This window comes from Micropterus dolomieu, linkage group LG19, assembly GCF_021292245.1.
Source record: "Micropterus dolomieu isolate WLL.071019.BEF.003 ecotype Adirondacks linkage group LG19, ASM2129224v1, whole genome shotgun sequence".
Taxonomy (NCBI): Eukaryota; Metazoa; Chordata; class Actinopteri; order Centrarchiformes; family Centrarchidae; genus Micropterus; species Micropterus dolomieu.
This window is the reverse complement of record NC_060168.1, coordinates 7,701,307-7,719,838: the sequence shown is the minus strand read 5'-3', so window position 1 is coordinate 7,719,838 and position 18,532 is coordinate 7,701,307. Positions and strand designations below refer to the sequence as shown.

Below are 18,532 nucleotides of genomic sequence, written 5' to 3'. Positions count from 1 at the left end.
AAGCACGAGTAAAATCTTTTCCCAGTCCCTTTTCCTCAACAAAATAAATATCTTGATAGAAAAGAAATGAATCATTCAAATGATATAAATCAAACATTTGTTGAAATTTTGTTATAGTTATTAAATTATCTCCTGATAATTATGATTGCAGTTTTATTGCCCTAAATTCAATCTAATTTCTCATCACACTTTTGGAGAAATCTCCCTCCTTCTTCTTTTGTTTTCTGCCTAACCTTTATGCTTTATCTCAAGTCTCACTGTCTATGTCTTCTACCATTGGGCTGTTCAACAGGAAACCTGATAAAAACCATCAGGGTTTTGAACTCCTTTTTTCTCACAAACTTTGGAACACGAAGCCAGCCTGGGGAGCTAGCCTTCTTTCGTCCAATCTTTCTTTTCATACAAATATTTTATTATTAAATATTACAAGTAAAATATGTTTTATTACAAAAGGGCACAAACTTATCTCATTCATATCTTTCCAGTGTCTAAAAATACACAATCATATCGTCCTACATTATATCTGGAGCCTCCTAATTGCCAAGCAGGGGTTTTTCAGCCTTTTTGTGTGGCAATAGTTCATTTGTATTCTACATCTGGTGGTCAGGCACTTCATATAGTTCATTATCATGATTTAGAACACTTACGCTATCCACTCAAACTGTGTTTAAATTCTTTCAAGAGTTTTTCCTTGTCCAATTTCAGAAGCAGTGGGGGCAGCAGTTTGGCCTTGGCGCTTGATTGTCATTGTGCTCAGTAGCCACACAAGGGAACCTTGAATAATAATTTTCTTTTAACCTGAGCATCCTTGTGGTCATTTCACTAATGGACCAAACATGGTGATTCCATTTAAGGACACAGTACTTTATCAAACAACGTTGTAATGAACGGAACAGAAGTGTGACCTTGAATTAACTGTGAAAGGTAAGGATCCATGAGCATCTTTAATGTTTTGGTTCACTCTCACCGACCCGTGTTTTTCCCCACACCAGGCAGCTGTTTTCAGTAAAGTCGCTTCCTTAAACTCACTGTACACGACCCGCCCAGCACCAAATAGCAGATAAAGTCAGAGACTAGCATAGTGGAGCATTTAGCAACTAAAGAACAAGAGGAGAACACTAAACAGAGCTAAAAGGAGAGTGGATATTGGACTTGAATTCATCAGGTGACTCCAGAGACTCCAAATGAATGATAACGTTGCTCAGTGTGTGCTGGATGTGAGGTGGGTGCTTCTGGGACGCTGGAACACAATATGGAGCCTTCTCGCTGTCGTGGGCCCAACTCAACCAAACATGGAGAGACTTACCTGCACTCTTGCACTCACACACAGACACAACGTAGCTAAACGTTGAGTATCTGCTCTTTGCTTAGGTGAAGAAAGGTTTCAAGGACACTTTAAAGGAGCACTAGGTCAGAGTGCGGTGAAATGGTGAGAAATGTTTCCGGATATAACTTGTAACTATGTGTAAGACGAGTGGCTAGTGGAGCTAGCTAAGCAGGGATGCGGGCAGGATTAAACTGATCAAGCCAGTTGGGCCAACTACTGTAGTTTAGCCTAAGCAGATGCAATGTAGAAATAAGGCCGGGTTGAGTATCTGCTCTTTGCTTGGGTTTAGGATTTGACAGCATAGAAACCCACTGCAGGGCCTGGTGATAGGTCAAAACATCATTCAACAGTTAAACTGGGCTACCATAGGACTTTTACTGTTTATTTATAACTGGCAGTAAAACCCTGAAACTCATAAAATGCAGAGATCAGCCGGAGCTCACCGAGGAAGATCAACCTTTATTTATTGAAACTGCTTGCATACAAAATATATTGCACTATAACCAGACATGTCAACCCAAACATCTTAAATGCTAGTAGTATGTACAAAAGGAAACAAAAAAATGCCCAAAAGTGCACACAAGGTTTACAGCTTTTTCGACTACCCTGGTTTAAGTATCTACAGATTCTCTGCGTGTCTTCACCTTCTGACACCGTAGTGTTGAACAGCCCCACAGTAGAGTCTAGTTAGTATTTGTTGATGTTATATACATTCTGCGAATAAATAACTGCTGCGGATTGGCGAGCAACAACAAGGACGTTTTTAGGTCGTCTTATCTCATGTTGGTTCCACATGAACCATGTTGCAATCCCAGCTGGACTAGTTAAGGAAAGATGCAAAACGGTCACATGGGACACTTTTACAGTTAAAAGGATTGAAAGTTTCTTAACTGAACTGGGACCCGCCGTTTCAAATTCTTGTGCTTTCTGCATTATCACTGCATGTTTGACATCGACAGTATTTGTTCACTTTTGAGATATCAAGTCAAAATCAAGGTTTGTGGATTGTGGTTTGGGTCAGTCCCCTGAACACATTTGCAAGACAACACAGTGTTGTAGCTTTAAGAGCAATAATTGGTTAATCCAGTCTGATGCTTCGTTCAAAGTTGAGCCTGACGAAGAACAACAAATGCGGATTAAATCACAAGCATTCACTTTCTGGTAAAAACTGCACTCTGTACACCAGAACATTAGAACAGCACACCTCTCGAGATAATCACGGCAGTTGAATATCAAGAAAAGTCAGTTACTACGCAGCAATTTGCTGAGAAAGACATGTCATTAACATTACCGACTGGCATGAAACTTTTCATTCGCCGAACAGTTGCCAAAACTTTTTTTCTGTAAATCAAAATGAATTTCACTCTGTTATTTCAGAAGTCCATTTACAACAATGATGCTGGAAAAATGCAAATAATGTCTGAAGCCACATTTTCTAATCCAGTCCCTCCATATAATCTGTTGACAACAAACACAGCTAGGAGAAGACACATTTTGGAGCACGCTTTTATGAAAACAGCCTCACATCATCTGTTTGTGAAAATAGTTAGCAGAATATACAGTACCAGTCATCAGGTTTAATATGAAAGGTTTCATGTGAGGTAACAGTGCTTCACTATTTTAAAGAAGCATTACTCCACCTTTAAGGAGTAAACAGTTTTTGTGCCATTTTACTTTGTGGAGTACCAAATTACACTTGTTTTGGACTATTCTAATGTACCGGAGATAGAGGATTGCATTAAGGACAGTGTCATGCCTAAACAACAAACACAAGACGCAGTGTTCTTGAGAGTGCCATTATGCTGAATCACACCAGGATGAAACAAAATGTACACATCTTGATCCTGGGAATTAAATGTGCGCACGCTAGTTCCTCCTCATAAACTTTGGGATCCCAGATGGTTCACATACCTATTTCTAGGGAAATGTTTCCCATGCAACTCTTCATATGACCGCATTTGCAATGTTCTCCAAAGGCAAGATACCAGACCGAGTTCTCGACTGTACTCATTTTAAGTTAGTTGGTTCCATGGCAGGCCACTGGAAAACAGCAGGATTGAATAATGATGTCACAGTCATTTATAGGAGACTCATTGTGGAAATGCTTCCTTAGCACCAATTCTTCAGTGACCCCAAATGGTCAGCATGCAGCACTGCTCCCACATCTTTTTTTTTTTAAATTTACATTTTCCACTACAGTACAAGCCTTGGCATAGCATTACAATTTGTTAGTAATGCCCCTAAAGATCAAACCAAAGCATGAATAAGCCATTAAACGGATTTTGTTTGTTCAATTCCAGCAGTTTAAGTCAAGTCTAACATACACTCTAAACCTGGTGGTTGGAGGCACAATAAAATACATCGACAAACAGGTTGAAGCACAGCCACAGATGCAGATCATAGTCTCTGGGATGACACACCAAAGCTGATGTGAAGGTTAGTCCAGTGACTTCTGTAGCCCCGAGGTCTGTAACACCTTCCAAATGCATCCAACTTGCACGTGGCTCTATTTGTCAGCTCAAGGGGAACTGGTTTTGGGAAATACATCTCACCACTAGCACCTTGCTGGCTTAACCTCATGAAACTTTTACACCCGTTAAAAAGAAAAGGATAATAAAATGTTAAGGGAATCCAAACAAAACACACATCATTATCCATCACTATGGAGACGGAAAATTAAAGGGAAAATCCACCATAAAACATAATTCACATAGGTGACTTAAGTTACTATAGGAGGCAAACTTTCTCTACAGCTACAGTATGTTATGCTAGAAAGTAGACCAATATATGCTTTCTCTACATAGTTGAATGAATTGTTACATTTTGGAAAATGCACTTACAGTACAATCACAGTACATACAGAGTTCAATCAATACCACTCTCATGTTTGTATGCATATTGAGTAGCCATAAAAGGGTTAGCTTAGCTTGGAATTAGGACTGGAAGCAGGGGGAAACAGCTAGTCTGGCTCGGTCCAAAATTCAAATTACACCTATTTACACCTGTAAAGGTCACTAATTAACAAGCTGTGTCTCATTTGTTGAATCTGTAAATTAACTGAAATGTGAAAACATCGAATTGCAGTTCTACAGGAACTTGCGTGCTGGAACTATCACAAGCTTTTACATTTCTGTTGGTGTTTGAAATAACCAAGAGGTGCTGATAGGTGTATTTTTGATCTTTGGAGAGCGCCAAGCTAGCCGTTTGTCCAGGTATCCAGTCTTTATGCCAAGCTGGGCTAAGCTAAGCTAATTGCTGTTAGTTACAGACATGAAATTGATATTGATTGTCTCATCTAACTCTAGTGTATTTCCCAAAATATCTATCTATTCCGAAACATGGCTAAAGACACAAGTTGTGTTTGTATCTTGCGAACAGAGCTATTTAACTTTGTTGCTTGAAACCAACTGAGTACACGATTGGACGGTGGATTATGCTGCAAGAGTAGGATGAGAAATGTCTATGGACATTGTGAAAACATATTACAATCCATTCCAACTGCTGTTCTCTATTCAGGATGGAACTACATATTTTTAAGATCCACCAAACCTACAGGTGTAAAGAACTGTATGAACTGACTGGTTATCTCAATATAGAAATTCAGTCATTATGTCAGTCGATATTCCTGTGTGAGGTTTTGTAGTGGATTTTCCCTGTCAGATAAACAATTAACTCCCCCTCTTTCTGCAATGTAATGCTATTTTTCAAGTTCTGCAGCACTATGGACATTTCATTTTTAATGACAGCTGTGTGTGGCTCAACCCTGCTACAGAGGATACTATTTTTTCACACATCATTAAGTTTATTATGAAGAGCTCTAGCATTTAACTGATATTAAACAGCAAAAAAAGAAAATATCAGGATAAGTGCACATTTGAAACAATAGTCCAAATCTTTTCTCAGACAAATAATGACATCATTATATACAGTATGCAACCCGCCCTTCTTTTTTCCCAATCATGTTTTTGTATATTTTTTACAATACAAAGCAACTCCATACTGTTGATGCTCTATTGACAATATAGAGGCCATTTTCAATTTCACTGCAGAGAATGCTTACATGGCTGCAGTGAGAACGGCAAGTGAAAGCAAAAGGTCCTAACAGATTAGTGAGAGAGAAAATTGACACCAATAATATGTTTTAAAAAGAGAAATGAACTTCTTAAAAAAAAAAAAAAAAAAAAAATTCTATTTCATGAATCATTACTCGTTAGTTAACCATTTCTTTTGACATTTTCTGAAGGTAAAAGTTGCTTATGTGTCAATGACTCTAAGTTGATGGTTTTCAGAAAATGTAACTCATCACTGGCTACTCCAGCTGAACTCGGGCCAAGGAGAAATTAAACAAAGCAACACTGATTCAAAAAACTAAACTTATGTCTTTTTTTTCCTTTTTTTTTTTTTTTTTTTAAGATGTGTCCGAACCTATAGAAAGTCTCCAAAATCCATAATAAAGATGTACATGCATCGCAAGATAGAAAGGTACACTGATCTCTATTAAAGACCTGGCTCAACCTCTGAAATCTTTTCAGTTCCTTTCACTGCTTCAGCTACTTTGCGGGAAGGAAAGTGACATAGGGAATAAAGTTACATGGGGTCACACCATTTTGCATCTCAAGATGACATTTAAGAAGTATGGAGAAATGGCTCTCAAATGAGCCACTCAAGGTCATGAGCTGCACTGGTGTACAAAAGTAACTGAATCCATTTTACAGATCAATTGAACCAGGTCGGTCATAAGTTACAGGCTTGTTTGTTGACTGTACAAGGATACAACACCATCAATGGTAAAAAAGGATCAGGTGGTTAAAGCAGGCAGTTTCCTGGCGAGCCAAAATCACCCTGCAGTTAACATCCGCCCTTTGAGTTTAAAGGAAGCTCAAAAATACGACCCGGTCCACGATCCAGGGTGAGTCAATAATGTCCCGACAGGAAACAGCCACCTTTACACATCTGGTCCATGATCAACGTCTCATCATCCCTGATTTCCATGTCTAGGTTGTGATACTAGCCACAATTAAAGGCACATGTCACACAGAATATGGTGAGGTTTCTCTGAGCATTCGCAGCTTTCCAGCTAAAAGAGACAACAGTCCCGCCCAACTCGGTTTTTACCACAACATTTGAAGCACCTGTTGAAGATGGAGCACAGTGGATATTTTGTCCAGTATCTTTTTTTGTGTGGTTAAAAATTGATCCAACCTTGCTCACTGAAGATGCTCCTAATGAAAGCATATTTTAAATAAAGGAAGGTTAGCTTAGCATAAACACCTGAGCTAGGTGAAAACAGCTGGCCAGAAAGACGTTTAAGAAGTACTAGGACCAGCACATTACAAACTGTTTTTACATTTCAGATATAACTAGTCAATTAGGGAGCTTTAGAGGTGCTGGTAGGGGGATTTTGGACAGAGCCAGACTAGCTGATACACCCATTTACAGTCTTTAGCTACGCTAATCACCTTCTGGCCCTAACTTCTGATTTACCGCATAGACATGAGTGGTATAAATCTTCTCATCTACCTTTTTGCAAGAACGCAAATAAGCGTATTCCCAAAAATGGCAAAATAAACTTTTAAGAGCACCACAAAGAGTGAAGCTAAATTGAAGGGCTAACTTTACAAGGTTATTCCTGAACAAGTTCTTGGCTACAAAAGCAATTAAATGATTAGATTTAACCTGTTACTAAACTAAAACTGATCACAGCTAATCTGCTTTAATTTGTTACAGTGAAAAGATACAGTATTATGATGTAATGCAGTATTTAAGCATACGGATGCACAGAGAAACCTTCAGAAACCTTTTTTTTTTGCTTTTTTTTTTTGTTTTACAGCAACTTTCTCACATTTCAGCAGTTTTTTTATTCAAACTAATGCTATTATCAATCTCCCCTCAATCACAAATCCAGAACTACTTTCTACACTAGCCCATCTGCAGTCAGATGGGCTAGTGTAGTCAGTTTGAATTTAGGATACAATTTGGGATAACTGAGGATGTCCATGGTCTTTTAAAGGCCTTTACTTTACGCCAACTAAATTGTATTCTTTTGATTTTGATGATAATGCCACTGAAGATATTTCCATGCAGAAGATTCATGAAGTCAGCGACTCTCTGAGGCGTCTGAACAGCAGGTTGGAACACCTCAAGATGAGAGCTTGATGTCAACACATTTTTTGTTTTGTCTGACGTTCCTTTGATGTCTGAACTCTGCATTGGTTAGACAAATCACTGCCGGCTATTTAATCACATGACTGTCTACTCCTCTTTAAGTCTGTGTCTCACAGAGCTCTAACACGAGGCACATACATTTAGAGTAAAGACAGAAAACTGGACCTGTTCTGGGACTAAATTAAGTACCACAAATTGTAGAAATCATCTTACACCGTTGTGCCACCCCAAAGGAATTCAAACAAATGCATATGGGGTCACATAATCAGCGAGCAAGAAACACCCATGTCTGAAAAAAAAGGGGGGTGTTACACTGAGTTTAAACAGAATGTGTAATAAGCTTTGATCTATTCAGAGGTGCTTTTAAGAATGGGCCAAACTCACAGAAATGGCGAAACATAAATCCAAGGCACAAAGATGCAGGGAGGGAATGCCCAATTGTGACTGAGGAAGGGCAGAAGATTGACAGACTTAACCCAGAGGGGATTTCACAAAGAAGCTGAGGAAAACTTACATTTCATTAAACCTGACTTTCTGCTCTTAGAGCGGTTTCACTACAGCTTTATTTCAACTTAGTCAGGTGACATCCACAGTACCGCAATTTCAACGCAACAAGCCGAGCAATGCACTGTTGCATAGGGATGCACAAAAATTGCAATGCACCGTTCATGGTCACGGAACAAGACCTGATATTGTTTCATGATTACAAGATTCAATATTACAATTTGGTGAAATGGAAAGTAAATCTGTCAGGATTAAGGTTAGAAGTCAGACTCCCCTCTCTGCCCTACCATTTACAGAACGTAGCCAACAGAAAATAATAAAATTTTATTAATACACAAAATGTTAAGAGAAGCAGGCCCAGAATAAGTTGGAAAACCAGGAAGAATAAAATGTATACCAACTTACACCTTATTTTATTTTGTCCAGGTATAACCCAACTCAAATGTCGTTTATTCTACATTAAAACTTAAAAATACTTTTCTAACTGCAATACAAAAAGGTTAAATACAATGGTTTTCATAGATTAAAGAAAAGCTCAAGTGATCAGGCGACAGGAGTTCATGATGTTTCCGCCTTCAATCGTGCAACCTGCACGTTTGTGTGAAAGCAAACGTTGCTGTACTACTTGAACTGGTGTTACTGTAAGCAAGTGAAACTAGCCAAACTAAGTCTAGCTTCCAGCCTAAGCCCTCTTTGTGAAATACCCCTCTGTTGAGGATGCCAAAGCTCTCATCAGTCTGGTAGAGGATGTTGATTCATGTTGACAAGTCTTTACCAGTGACATTATGTATTGGAAGAAGAGGACGACCGGTGCTTGCTGGACCACAGCAGACATGTTGCCATGAATGTATCCAGACAGGATGGATTCTCTGTATCACAAAGCTTTTATTCATGACTGTAGTAAAGGCTTTAGTCACTGTTTATTTTATAATGACTGCATGTTATTGTCAATAGACAGGATTTTAAATTTATGATCATTTATTTTTAGTCTTTTTAGGGCTGATCATTTTTTTGTATTGCGATTTACAGTAGGTAATGTGTGTGTAGGTTTTTTGTGAGAGATCTTTAAGTGGCCAATCTACATAGAACCCACGTAACACCTCTAGTGTTTTGTGAAGCGTAATATCCAGACACCTGTTTTCTTCTGCTGTTTATATGTTTTAAACTTATTAATGGTATTTGTAATGACTGATCTACACTCCCAGTTTCACCGTGAGCTTGTGTGGGGAAATAAAAATCAATGAATTGATAAATAAAAAGATATAAATAAAAATGTCTGAGATCAGTCAGGAGCTGCTGCTGACAGATGGCTGAGAGATTGAGATAGTGTGAGCAAGATATGGATTGAATGGACCAAACTGCATTTCGGTAGTGTTGCTCACATCTCACTTTTAATGTGAATCCCCAGTCACTCTTGGCCAAGTCATGTGACATTTTGTGCCCTGCTGAAGACTCTTGGGAGTCGGGATCTTTGCTTCAGTAAAGGCTTTTGTATTTGCAGTTTATTTGCATCCGAGTGCCTCAGATTTATTTGTCTCCATTGCTGAATTCATGCTTAGTCTGAAGGAATTTTACAACGGGAAACAAAACACAGATGACTCTGATGATGCGATAAGTATGCATTGGTAACTTCTTTGCCCGTAGCTGTTCACATTTCATCCTGAAACATTTGCTGATCCCAAAGGCAGGTTTGCTTAAGTGTTGTCATGGTGATCAGGGCTCAAATACCCCCCCCCCCAGAAAAAAGTGCCTTCTTTTGGTGATACCAAAAGACATCTACCGCTCCTGAAAAACGGTTTGGAATTTATATAATACATTTAATACTCAGTATAGTTTATATTATAAATGCAATGCTTTGTTGTAGCTGACTTCCAAGAGTTGGATTTTGGGGCCTTAGACCACCGAAAAAGGAATTCTCAACCTGTGGGTAACACTGAAGCCACCTCCTAAAACTGTGTGTTGCAAGATCATCTCTACAATAAACATCTGCCGTAAAAACACCTCTGAAGTGTGCAGCAGCAGGAGGAGGGAAAGAACACAAATTTCATCCTGCCCTCTGAGAGGTTGTAAACCACTGTTTCCTTGTCAACCAATTATTTCCTTGATTTGCTTCCACTCATTTCTATTTTCTGATGTGAGAAAGTCCGAACAGGGCAGTGGCAAGTAAATTCAATCATCCAGTTTAGTAGATTGAAAAACAAATAAAAAAAATAAAAACCAAGTCTTGGAGCGGTGGGGGAGCGAGTTTGGGGTTAATGCCTCAGGGAGAGATGAGCGTTAGTCAAATCTCTCCTCTTTTTTTCCTTTTGTCCAAAAAGTGCTGTTTATTTTATTTGTCACTCCAGAGGAGAGCATGTGATACCGGACCAGTCAACAAACCAGACCAGTACACTCAAAGACCTCAACAGAACAGACCAGCAGTTAACAGATCTCCTCTGGTCTACGACTACGGTAAACTCTTCCATGCTGATGAAATATGTGTATTCATGTGTTTGACAAAGACAGAGAAAGAAAAAGTGAGAGAGACTCTACCATTGTTTATGACGAGTTGCCTGCATGTGTGTGCGCATGTGTGTGCGTGTGTGTGTGTGTGCGTGTGTGTGTGTAAGTGAGAAGGTCCTCCAGTGGTGCATCTACGACACTCCGTTCACCAGCGGAGGAGCGTCCTGTTTGTCCTTCTTCATCCCTCGGTCTCTGATGGGTCTCTGATGGTGTTGGCGAGACAGGCCGTCACTGATGCCACCCTGGGATGAGGAAGGCCCTCCTCCTCCTCGCCCCCCTGAGGAGTGCTGCACGCTACGCTCATTGTTACTGTCCACACGGATCTGTGGGAGAACAGAAATAAATACAGTCTGGTTCCACAGTTTAAAGCCACGAGTAGAGGGGAAATATAATCAAATACATGATCACGGATGAATTGGGACATTAGATCTGGACCCATTTTTATCAAACGGCGCTACGACTAAAGCTCTGTCAGAATAGAACAGAGTCTATGAAGCTTCCTACTGTGACACTTAGCAATGAGCAGCAACTCCAGAGTGTCTTAGAACACAGAGAGCCCCAAAGTACTGTAGAAATTCTGTTGATGTATCACAGTATCCGACATTGGTAAAATCTGATTTGAAGAAAATAGCACTGTCTGCTTTATAACTTATGTGGCCTCACATGTGGGGAAAATCCTTTCCATACTGTCAATCAAAATACACCATAGCAACGTGAACATATCAATGCTTAAACAGCAAGTTGGGTATTTTGCGACCTGGACCATATTTCCCATGTTTTTGTGTCTATGTGACAATTTTTGTTGGTCTAGTATAGGGCTGGACTACAAAACAATAACAATAATTATTGCAATGTAATTTTTTTCAATAACAATATAACAAATATTATATAAATATTTGATTTTATTTACTTGAATTAAGAACTAGGACTTGATTTTTTTAATTAAGATATTTATTTTGTTGAGGAAAAAGGACTTTGTTAAAGATTTTGTCATAATTGTTTTGAATATTCTACCACAGATTTGTGAAGTCATCCACTGTTTGGAATTAAGTGTTGACCATAAAGAAGAGTTTAAACCACAATTAACCATCAGGTTTCTTCAACTTTCACTCAAGAGCAGAAATCAGCCTTTAAACTTGAAAGAAATAACAATTTGATAGTTTTCGTGATAATTATCGATATCGAAAGATATGGAACTTTGTATTGCCCTAACAATTTTAGCCATATCATCCAGCCCTAGTCTGGTGCTGAGCCCACGCGCTGCAGTCGGCAGCAGTGCAACAGGGCTGCGTCGTAATCATGTTAGAGTTCTGTCTGGATGTACATTGACCTTTATCACCAACAAGCTGTTCATGCAGGGGAACATGACTGTGTTCAAATTAAAATGTTAGTCCGCTATCATTACTCAATTCGCAATTCTGCCATCTATTCCAGTTCCATCCTAAATATTGCCTGAGATATGAGTCATTTCAGATATTAGGAAAGTTGGTACCATGCGTTTGTTCCTAGTTCTTAAAATAGGACCAAATGTGTGTCATTGAGAGGTTTTGAAGAAAGAAAAAGATGTGTGTTTATATTGTTTTCTTGGTCTTCAATAATTCAGTTTACAAACGGTTCTGTGTAACTGATGCGTTTCCTACATATTGTTAGGATTTAAACACAACAGAGCATGAATGTGTGTGTGTTACCTGTAGAGTGTCTTCCTGCGCTCTTGTCTTGGGATCTCTCACATGACGAGGTCTTGGCTCACTCCACTGCATGTCTTCACCTAAACCAGAATGGACAAACCACGAGTCTAAATTTACAGGTATCGTCCTCGTTCCCATCACCTCGTGGGAAACGTGAAACAAACCTGTACTTAAAAACGGAGTTCAATTTTATGTGCCATAATTAGACTTAAGTTATTCTTGCAATGTAAATGTGGATCTCCTTGACACGCAAACACTCCAGGAGAATTTATTAGCGACAGGAGTCTGCAGGGATCTCATTTGATTCATTCCCATTTTTCAGGCTATAATTTGCCGGAAAGCATCTCACGCTGTTATTTACTCACTCATTTCTTTCTTGAATAAAGAAAATCTCCATCCATTATCTTCAAAATTAGCTTGGTAGAAAATAATATGAATACAGTTATATAACTGAGAGAAAAAGTTTATCAAGCTTTTCCGTTCTCTTCTCCATATATTCCCCAAAATATCTGCAGAGGAGAATCCTGACTGACAGGAGATCGCTACAAAAAGATCAATGACAGCCAATGATAATTACTACCTACCTTTATACCCTCCCCCTCCTCTCCCTCGCCCTCCTCGTCCCCGGGGCCCTCCTCCGCCTGCTCTCTTTCTCCCATCTGTCCGTCTAGGCAGGGTCCCACCTCCTGTCATCTGTTCCTCAGTGGGGGCCAGCGACCAATCGCTGAGCTCGTCTTTGTGGTCTGACTCTGTCTCTGAAGCGTTGGATGCCTCTGAGTTGGTGCCTGGCGGGGAGGGGGGGGGGCAGAGGACACAAGTCAGACCTCATTTAAAGTGCCTCAGAAAGACAACCTGGAATTAAGCTTTGTTTATACAGCCCGAGTGATTTGCAGGACCCTCTGTCAACCATTAAACGCGCAGGTGGGGGGTCCAGAGTATAACTGGATCAAAGTGGCCTGTGGTCATTATATTTTACCTGAGGCGAAAGCTGCACCTCCTCCTCTTCGCCCTCTGCCCCCTCGTCCTCCCCCTCCTGCGTAGGGCTTCCCTCCACCTCCTCCTGCTGCTCCTCTCCCCATCCCCAACCCCATGCCGTTATCGAACACGTAGGTTTTGTCTTTGAGGTTCCGAGGCCCCGTCCCTCCTCCGCCGCCTCCCCCTCCTATTTGTCTCAGCTGCTCGTCAATCTGAAGACGCTCCAGACGAAGCTGATCCACCTCCTGTGGACACGAAGAATAATAAAAACAAACCACGGAAATGAATATGCACTGTAGTAGCCAGGTTTTAATCACATTGTAGCATCGTGGGAGATTTGATGTAGTTGAAAGCCTCCCAGGATGTACCGGGGTAACACGTTTATTGACATGGTTCAGTCTGTTGATGCGCTTTCCCTGTCACGTCACTACAACTGCGGTTTTAAATATTTTCTTAAGATAGGTAGTTTTGGGCAAAATATGGTTAAACAATGAATGCCGTTGTGTGTAAGGTTTAGGCTCTGAATTGGACTGTTTTTAAATTTGCAAGAGTCCCGAGCCTTTTTAAAGTCGGTTCTTTTATCGGTAGTTGAAGAAACCAGTGAGTGAGTGAAATTGGTGGCTTGTAAAATGTTGTCTCGGTGATACATGCAGCCTCTCCTCTCTTGTCATTCTCATCTCTGTGTCTGTTTCCCTGGGGGTGGGACTTCCTACACACACAATCATAATTTCCAATTCTGCACAGGTACATTTCAGTCACAGTGCGCTTGTTTGGCTGGTAAGAAATCGTTATGAACAAGCTAAAATGAAAGCTGACTCTTCAGCCTAACTTGCCACATGCCTTTAAATTGATTGTAGTTTCTGGCTGACACAGCTGCTCGCAAATCCCATACCAGCCCTCCTCTCTCTACCCAGTCAGGTCACATCAGCTGTCGCTAACTAAACTTCCATGACTAACTTGAAAGTGAAAATTGTTGCTTGCATCAATAAATTCAGCACTTCAACTTTTAGTTCTTTTCTGAGTATGGACTTTCAGTATTTGGAGCAAGTAGCTTTCCACTTGTTTCCACTTGCTAACTGTCTCCTGGCGGTAGCTTCATTTAATATTAGAAATGCATATCAGTGATAGCAATCTTCTCATCTAACTCTCGGCAAGAAAGTGAATACACATTCCTATGCCTGCCAGTTATTCATATATTAACATTCCTTTATGAATATTGTATTTAAAATGCTTCAGTGTTATTATGCTTTTGTGGGAAAATATTTTTTGCTGAAGTTATTCAGTATGTCTGCATAAAAATTCAGTGTGATTAATGACAAAGTGCCAAAAAAAGTTGTTTTAATCTTTTACAAACTTTTGCTTGCTCTAAGCAACAGAGAAAACCACAAATCTAAATTACGATTTTTTTGGTCACACAAATACATAATTATCTCATGTTAAAGGAAAAATAGTGACATTTTCAGTCACAATCAAAGGGATTGGTTTAAATTGTCGACAACGCACTGATCTGCTCAGCCCCTCAGGTAGAGATGGAATAGACCGGTCTTTCCCCTTGTCCTGCATGTTTTCGATTTCTTCCTGCTCACAGCTGATTCAAATGATCAACTGGTTATAAACTCCTGAAGCTGCTTGATAACAGGCTGACCATTTAAGTCAGTACATGGGCTACTCCAGGAGAGGTTTGGGAAACGCTGCAACAGCCCCACGACGGCTACCACCACAAAAAAAAAAAAAAAAAAAAAAAAAAAAAAAATTGTAGTTCCGTAAGAAACGCTGTACAGGATGTTGTTCTTACTGGCGATTATACACACCTTAAGATAGTTGAGGTGGTAGTCCAGCAGTACTGTGGCATTGGAGATGCTTTCCTTGGTCCCAACAAATACAAATGGCACCATTCCCTGCAAGAGAGTAAAGCAAGAAAGAAAGATTGAATTATTGTATCTGATCTACTCTCAAATGATGCATACCAGCAGTAGTATAGATGTTCGTTATTAGAATCTAGGATTTAGGGGTATGAGGATTGAGCCTGACTTCAGTGTACAGCTAGTTAGTTGTTGCGTGTTAAGCAGGCAGAGACATTGGGCTTTTCTTTCTCACTGACCTCGTCTGCTGCTGCTGCCGCTGCTGCCGAGGGCTTTTTGTCATTCTCAGGCTCAATACGAACCCGCACCACTCCAGACTTATCAACCACTTCCTGGATCAGTTTGCCGTTTTTGCCAATCACCTTCCCTATAAGGGGAAAACCCATCATCAGGCAGTCTGCCAGGACTCTGGCGTGCAATAGTCTGGCTAATTATTAAATCAATTCAAGTTACTGCATGAATAATCTCATTGTCTCAGTCGATTTTCTCACCTACTAAGTTCCGTGGAACTTTTATGATATCTTCAGAGAATTCCAGGAAACTCCTGGCAATGCGTACAGCATCCTGGTCCTAGAAAAACAACAAGCATAAAACCAACATACTTCCACTTCTGTTCCTTCCATACCCCACTCAAGTTTATCTTGAACATAAAATAACAAGTTCTCAAATGTTTTCCCAGATCATACAGTATATATGGAAGGTAAACATCTCTATACTAGTAACTGTACTAATAAAATAAGCAGAGTCATTCTACCTCTCCATATATGTGAAAGGTGCATGTCTCCTCATCCAGGTCTATGTTAGTGACTCCAGGGACTTTACGTGCTTGCTGAATGTTGGCCCCGTGGGTCCCGATGGCCAGACCCATTAGATCATCCCGAACAGCAAACTGTTCATGAAACCGTGATGCCAGCTGCCTGGAACTCTGCAGAAATGGAATGACAGGGACAAACACAAAAACATGAGCAAAAAACATCATCGCTGCCACAACAGAGAAAGTAGAAGTTAAGTGTTTCCTGACGGACAATCCTTTAATAAAGCCATAATCACATTTAAACTACACAATGATCAAATTATACACATCCATACAAGATGACACGTTCATTTCGAGTTGGAGTTGTCCATAAGTCTCGTGTGTGTGTGTGTGTGTGTGTGTGTGTGTGTGTGTGTGTGTGTGTGTGTGTGTGTGTGTGTGTGTGTGTGTGTGTGTGTGTGTGTGTGTGTGTGTGTGTGTGTGTGTGTGTGTGTGTGTGTGTGTGTGTGTGTGTGTGTCTACCTCCAGTTGTCTGCTGGCCTCTTCGTTCCTCTGCATGAGAGACAGTTTGGTGCGGAGGCTCCTGAAGTGCATGTCACTCATCATATTGGCCCGCTTTGTTGTGACCTCATTCACAGACTGCAAGAACAACCAAAGTTTTGATCACTCAAAGAACCTGAATTTGTAATACGTTATTGATGGAGGTTGTCTACAAAATGATGTGATGTTGTGATTGTTGAGTGTATTTGCATAAAATGTCATTTAAGAGATTGACAGGAAAATTTCCACTTATGCTCCTAGGTAAAAAAAAGAAAGAAAAGAAAATAGTTCAACAAACCAAAATGACGAGCTGCTTTTTCTCTGAGTCATAGCTGACACTGAATGCTCCGACAGCCTTTTTAAAGTCTTTGTGTGCTGATTCCTTGGAGCACCTGTCAACACAGAGTCATTACTGATTATTTAGGGACATGTTTGCACATACCTTCAATTGATCACAGATTTGTGTGAAGCTAATGAAGCATTATTTAGTCTTTTCAGAGCCTGATACAAACATGTTCACGTGTAATGAGGAACCTACAAGAGTGTGGCTCGCACCTTCTCAAACTGCTGCTACATTTTTGTCATGATGAGACATTCTGGGCAATTAAAGAGACAAGAAACAGTTCTCTGCAAAGTAGAGCCTTTAATGGCATTCAACACAGGGGGACAAGAACTGAAAAACGCAGTAGCAAAATACAGCTGGGTTCAAGAAATGTAACAGCCACCTCACTATAAACTATCCATAAACCAGCACAAACATGACGACATAAGCCACCATGTTCTGAACAGACACATTACATACACTACAAAAAAGCAGTGCAAAATAGGAGTATAAAATGTGAGAAAAGATTGCTGAAAAGTGACTCTCATCCTTTTTGGTTGTTCTAAGCACAGGTACCATTACAGCACAGATAGACGTGCATTAAAATTTCAAGCGGCGGCTGGCTTGACCACAGTGAGCTCAATGGCAAAATGGCCCAATAATCATTTTATCGCAATTAATTTGTTTTCATAATCATAAAATTCAATCAAATTGCCCGGCCCTAGGTGATGGGAAATGTGTGTGTTCGCTACGATACTCTCAGCACTGTCTGCAGCACATGTGGCAGAGTACGCACCACAGCTGAGCAGACGGCAGTGGAGTCGACTGGTGTCTTCACGTATTGCTGGAAAGTTAATAAACAATGACCTCATCATTTACTCTTTTCAATATAACTAATATAACCCCGTCCCTGACAACAGTCATGTCACTCATGCTTATCACATCTGGTTGCTATGTTAGCGAGGTAGCTAGCCAACTACAGTTTGTCAGTACAGTCAGTAACATAAACTAAAACAAGTAGGTCTATCCGCGGGTCCACATTACTACAGGACACGCCCTCTAAACATAGTTTGGTTAGGTTAAGGCACCAAAACAACTTGGTTAGGTTTTAAAATAAATGTTAATCCAGGCGGTTAACTCAGGGGGGGTGTCGTGTAGTCTGTTAGACTGCAGATACACTCACCTAAAGGATTATTAGGAACACCATACTAATACTGTGTTTGACCCCCTTTCACCTTCAGAACTGCCTTAATTCTACGTGGCATTGATTCAACAAGGTGCTGAAAGCATTCTTTAGAAATGTTGGCCCATATTGATAGGATATCATCTTGCAGTTGATGGAGATTTGTGGGATGCACATCCAGGGCACGAAGCTCCCGTTCCACCACATCCCAAAGATGCTCTATTGGGTTGAGATCTGGTGACTGTGGGGGCCATACAGTGAACTCATTGTCATGTTCAAGAAACCAATTTGAAATGATTGGAGCTTTGTGACATGGTGCATTATCCTGCTGGAAGTAGCCATCAGAGGATGGGTACATGGTGGCCATAAAGGGATAGACATGGTCAGAAACAATGCTCAGGTAGGCCGTGGCATTTAAACGATGCCCAATTGGCACTAAGGGGCCTAAAGTGTGCCAAGAAAACATCCCCCACACCATTACACCACCACCACCAGCAGCCTGCACAGTGGTAACAAGGCATGATGGATCCATGTTCTCATTCTGTTTACGCCAAATTCTGACCATCTGAATGTCTCAACAGAAATCGAGACTCATCAGACCAGGCAACATTTTTCCAGTCTTCAACTGTCCAATTTTGGTGAGCTCTTGCAAATTGTAGCCTCTTTTTCCTATTTGTAGTGGAGATGAGTGGTACCCGGTGGGGTCTTCT

General features: G+C 40.4%; 1 protein-coding gene across 1 annotated transcript in view; it reads right to left on the bottom strand.

The window, feature by feature from the left end:
* Positions 1-1,766: 1,766 nt before the first annotated feature.
* Positions 1,767-18,532, bottom strand: part of fmr1 (FMRP translational regulator 1) — a 24,558-nt gene continuing 7,792 nt past the window's right edge. Inside the window, exons 6-15 of the mRNA XM_046029883.1 lie at positions 16,616-16,709; positions 16,300-16,416; positions 15,778-15,948; positions 15,515-15,593; positions 15,263-15,390; positions 14,973-15,059; positions 13,163-13,406; positions 12,771-12,971; positions 12,187-12,266; positions 1,767-10,821 (exon numbers count right to left, since the gene is read on the bottom strand). Coding sequence (XP_045885839.1) covers positions 10,630-10,821; positions 12,187-12,266; positions 12,771-12,971; positions 13,163-13,406; positions 14,973-15,059; positions 15,263-15,390; positions 15,515-15,593; positions 15,778-15,948; positions 16,300-16,416; positions 16,616-16,709 — 1,393 coding nt within the window. The 3' untranslated portion in view covers positions 1,767-10,629. The remainder of the gene's footprint in view (positions 10,822-12,186; positions 12,267-12,770; positions 12,972-13,162; positions 13,407-14,972; positions 15,060-15,262; positions 15,391-15,514; positions 15,594-15,777; positions 15,949-16,299; positions 16,417-16,615; positions 16,710-18,532) is intronic.